The sequence below is a fragment of the Camelina sativa genome, chromosome 9 (genome assembly GCF_000633955.1).
Source record: "Camelina sativa cultivar DH55 chromosome 9, Cs, whole genome shotgun sequence".
Lineage (NCBI taxonomy): Eukaryota > Viridiplantae > Streptophyta > Magnoliopsida > Brassicales > Brassicaceae > Camelina > Camelina sativa.
The window spans coordinates 35,389,966-35,394,973 of NC_025693.1; the positions used below are offsets into that span (position 1 = coordinate 35,389,966).

The 5,008-nt window shown below is 38.7% G+C and overlaps 1 protein-coding gene across 1 annotated transcript in view; it reads left to right on the forward strand.

The window, feature by feature from the left end:
• Nucleotides 1-5,008, forward strand: part of LOC104714252 (ATP-dependent zinc metalloprotease FTSH 12, chloroplastic) — a gene marked incomplete at its 3' end in the record, with an annotated part of 7,596 nt that extends 2,588 nt beyond the window's left edge. The window contains 16 exon segments of the mRNA XM_010431548.1: nucleotides 666-943; nucleotides 1,173-1,250; nucleotides 1,330-1,572; nucleotides 1,654-1,794; nucleotides 1,888-2,055; nucleotides 2,148-2,260; nucleotides 2,364-2,580; nucleotides 3,140-3,211; nucleotides 3,311-3,430; nucleotides 3,526-3,642; nucleotides 3,746-3,922; nucleotides 4,041-4,160; nucleotides 4,259-4,333; nucleotides 4,427-4,534; nucleotides 4,635-4,715; nucleotides 4,799-5,008. Coding sequence (XP_010429850.1) covers nucleotides 666-943; nucleotides 1,173-1,250; nucleotides 1,330-1,572; nucleotides 1,654-1,794; nucleotides 1,888-2,055; nucleotides 2,148-2,260; nucleotides 2,364-2,580; nucleotides 3,140-3,211; nucleotides 3,311-3,430; nucleotides 3,526-3,642; nucleotides 3,746-3,922; nucleotides 4,041-4,160; nucleotides 4,259-4,333; nucleotides 4,427-4,534; nucleotides 4,635-4,715; nucleotides 4,799-4,876 — 2,186 coding nt within the window.

Sequence of the window (5,008 nt, forward strand, 5' to 3'; positions counted from 1 at the left end):
TTTTGTTTATTTGATTTCCTAGAATGTTCTGATTTAGGCTTGTGTTTCAGGTTTAAGAGAAATATGTGGAGGAAAACAACACCAAAAGGCTTGAAACTAAAAAGGTTTATCGAAGGGCCTGATGGAACACTTGTCCACGATAGTTCTTATGTTGGAGAAAATGCGTGGGATGAGGATCTAGAGACCACTGAGGGATCGCTCAAGAAAATAATTGATAGAAATGCTAGGATTCAGACAGAGGCAAAGAAGAAACTAAGCCAAGATCTGGGTGTCTCTGGTCAGTATACATTCATTAAGATGGATACATCTGATTTGCATCTTATAATATGAGCATAGCTTTGTGATTAATATTGCCATCACTGTTTCTTGAATATATGATAAGATATATTAAAACCCGTTTTCTTCTACCATCCTGAAACGGAAATTTTAAATTTTGTGGCTGATTCGTGATGTAATGTAGAAGAGTTCTGTATACCTTTCTAGTAGGGGGAATGCTGAAGACAAAACAATAAGTGATTTATTGTGCAAAACCTGTTTTTTTGACGACCTAGTCTCTCTCACTGATCGAGTTTCTCGCAGAGCAGCATTTTAGATTCCTCATAGACTAGCTTTAGTAACCTTTGCTTTTAGCCATCTAATCCCTTTATTGTATTCTTATATGATAGGTGAAAATGGAGTCAGTGTAGGTACTTGGCGGGAAAGGCTTGCAAATTGGAAGGAAATGTTAGAAAGAGAAAAATTATCAGAGCAGTTAAACTCCGCAGCGGCAAAGTATGTTGTCGAATTTGATATGAAGGAGGTAGAGAAAAGTCTTCGCAAAGATGTTATTGAAAAGAGATCTGAAACTGAAGGAACTAGAGCTCTCTGGATTTCAAAGAGATGGTGGCGATATCGCCCTAAGCTTCCCTATACCTACTTTCTTCAGAAGCTTGATTCTTCTGAGGTACAGCTCTAACCTATACTCGTGTCCAGCTTAGGATTGTGAGCAGCATGTTTTTATACCCAAGATTGAATTTTTTAATTGATAACAAATGACAGGGTATATATTTGAGATAAAATATGATGAAAATATTCTTTTTCCAAAGCAATTAATTTTGAAGCTGGACGTGATTGGATGATAGATCCCTTTTTGAGCTAATGTTGGCACGACAATCGCTGTGTGTTTCTAACAGGTGGCAGCTGTTGTCTTCACGGAAGACCTAAAGAGATTATATGTGACCATGAAAGAAGGTTTCCCTCTAGAATATATCGTAAGTTGAATATTTGTAATTACTTGTACTGAAACTGATTGGTGTACATTCCAGATTTCATATCCTTTTTTCTTTCTAGGTTGACATTCCCTTAGATCCTTACTTGTTTGAGACTATTTGCAACGCTGGAGTTGAGGTGGATCTTCTTCAGAAGAGGCAGATCCACTACTTCATGAAAGTGTTCATTGCGCTTCTGCCGGGAATACTAATTTTATGGTTTATAAGAGAATCTGCCATGCTTCTCCTCATCACATCCAAGCGTTTCCTCTATAAGAAGTATAATCAGCTGTTTGATATGGCTTATGCGGAAAATTTTATAATGGTATCTTTTTTGCTTCTTTGTTAATGTGACCTTCTTCCAACATGTTCATAGTTCTATTGATGAGTTTTAATCATCATACAGCCGGTTGGAGATGTCAGTGAGACAAAATCAATGTATAAAGAAGTGGTACTAGGCGGTGATGTCTGGGATCTTCTTGATGAGCTAATGATATACATGGGGAACCCAATGCAATACTATGAAAAAGATGTGGCTTTTGTCAGGGTAAATTATTCTTGACCCCAATTAACATGTGGCTTTTATTCCATTTAACTGACTAAAAGCTCAAGTTCCCCACTGTTTTTATTTTTGAGTCAGGGTGTGCTTCTTTCTGGACCTCCTGGAACTGGAAAAACACTTTTTGCGCGAACACTTGCGAAGGAAAGTGGGCTGCCATTTGTGTTTGCATCGGGTGCGGAGTTTACAGACAGTGAAAAAAGTGGTGCTGCAAAAATCAATGAGATGTTTTCAATCGCGAGACGAAATGTAAGGCTCTTAGTTATGTGTTTTAAAAGCTCATGCGGTAGTCTTCTACTCACACTATTGTTGTGGATCTAATATTTATATATTATCTCCAGGCACCTGCTTTTGTGTTTGTGGATGAAATAGATGCTATTGCTGGTAGGCATGCTAGAAAAGATCCACGAAGAAGAGCAACTTTTGAAGCTTTAATTGCGCAGCTCGACGGGGAGTAAGAATCTACTTTGTTGTTTAGAAATTTCAATGAGATCTTTGTACATGGCTTCATCGGGTTTTTGTCATGGTTTTCATACTCAAAGTTGTACCACCTGCAGGAAGGAAAAGACAGGTATCGATAGGTTTTCCTTGAGACAAGCTGTGATATTTATATGTGCCACCAATAGACCTGATGAACTCGACCTTGAGTTTGTCCGTTCTGGACGTATTGACCGTCGGCTGTATATTGGTTTGCCTGATGCAAAACAAAGGGTGCAAATATTTGGAGTTCACAGTACCGGGAAGAACCTTGCAGAAGATATAGACTTTGGGAAGGCAAGTAGTTTTCATGCTATTTTTTCAATCTCAATAATATGCCTTAGACGGGTGTTTACTCATTCATAATAGCAATCTCCCTTTCAACGNAAGATCCACGAAGAAGAGCAACTTTTGAAGCTTTAATTGCGCAGCTCGACGGGGAGTAAGAATCTACTTTGTTGTTTAGAAATTTCAATGAGATCTTTGTACATGGCTTCATCGGGTTTTTGTCAAGGTTTTCATACTAAAAGTTGTACCACCTGCAGGAAGGAAAAGACAGGTATCGATAGGTTTTCCTTGAGACAAGCTGTGATATTTATATGTGCCACCAATAGACCTGATGAACTCGACCTTGAGTTTGTCCGTTCTGGACGTATTGACCGTCGGCTGTATATTGGTTTGCCTGATGCAAAACAAAGGGTGCAAATATTTGGAGTTCACAGTACCGGGAAGAACCTTGCAGAAGATATAGACTTTGGGAAGGCAAGTAGTTTTCATGCTATTTTTTCAATCTCAATAATATGCCTTAGACGGGTGTTTACTCATTCATAATAGCTATCTCCCTTTCAACATCCAGCTTGTTTTTCGGACTGTTGGCTTTTCCGGAGCAGATATCCGAAATCTTGTTAACGAAGCAGCTATTATGTCGGTATGTCATATTCTTTTGTGGATCCCCATTTCCCAATATAATATGCAATATTTAGAGGAGCATTGTTGAATTGTTAAGGTTCCTAATTCCATTTTACAGGTAAGGAAGGGACGTTCTTACATATATCAGCAAGACATTGTTGATGTGTTAGATAAACAACTGCTCGAGGGTATGGGTGTGCTTCTTACAGAGGAAGAGCAACAGAAATGTGAACAAAGTGTCCGTACCGACATCCTTTGTACTTTTTATCTCACATCATACTATGCCCCAAAGCTAAAAAGAATCCCTTACCGTTGAAGCTTATGTAATATTAGGTATCATACGAAAAGAAGAGACTTCTGGCTGTTCATGAGGCTGGTCATATAGTATTGGCTCATTTGTTTCCTCGATTTGACTGGCATGCATTTTCGCAGCTCCTTCCTGGTGGCAAGGTCTGTTTCAAATACTTCTTTTTCAATTGTAATGATAGTGGTGTCTGAATACTCAACACAGTATAAGAATGGATTAACTAAACTCTTCTCTTATATTATACAGGAATCTGCTGTATCGGTTTTCTATCCACGCGAAGACATGGTAGACCAAGGTTATACCACGTTTGGTTATATGAAAATGCAAATGGTGGTAGCTCATGGTGGACGTTGTGCTGAACGTGTGGTTTTTGGCGATGATGTCACTGATGGAGGAAAAGATGACCTGGAGAAGATAACAAAGGTAAGTGCTCTCTCTCGTCTAACTAATTACTAAGTCTATGTAACCTGCATATATCTGCAAAGTGCTTGAGTGAGTTACTTTAATCTTTAGTCTCTTTTGAACTGACATTATAATTCAGATTGCCAGGGAGATGGTGATTAGCCCCCAAAATGCGAGATTAGGTCTCACTCAACTGGTAAAAAAGATTGGAATGGTGGATTTACCGGATAACCCAGATGGCGAGCTGATAAAATACCGGGTACATACATTAAGAGACTGATACTTTCCCATTTTTACTGATCTCTCACATTCTCGGTAGTTCATCACGTTCTTTTCTACTTCGTGATAAATTATCAGTGGGATCATCCTCATGTAATGCCAGCAGATATGTCAGTTGAAGTATCCGAGCTATTCACGCGGGAGTTGACAAGGGTAATCTATCTTTGACTCGGCATACCTTATTTGATTTAGACTCTCCCATGTGGAGCTTGAAACATATATATGGAATTTGAATGTTGGTAACAGTATATTGAGGAGACTGAAGAACTTGCGATGAATGCTCTGAGAGCAAACAGACACATTCTGGACTTGATCACCAGAGAGTTATTGGAAAAATCAAGAATTACTGGATTGGTACACTTTCTGATACTTCTATGACGATATGAAATATGATAATCTATTAGCTTGGATTCTCTTAGTCTTAACTCTTAAGATATTTCCTTTCATTTTGTAGGAAGTTGAAGAGAAGATCAAGGGTCTTTCTCCGTTAATGTTTGAAGATTTTGTGAAGCCCTTCCAGATAAACGCAGACGATGTAGTTTATATATCATCTTCTTGTTGATACTCAGCTCTAGATCTCATTCTAAAGTGTCTCACATTCTTTCATTGACTTTTCAGGAGGAACTTTTGCCTCACAAGGATCGAGTGAGCTATCAGCCAGTTGATCTACGTCCTGCCCCACTCCACAGATGCTAGAAGCTTTGCTCTTCTGCTGTCACTACAGGATTGTTCCCAACGTCTTCAATAGAGAAGAGCCACAAAAGGTTCCATCAATTTCGAAAATTCATCTTAAAAGAGCTTTGAATTTTTGCAGATGAGATTACTTGT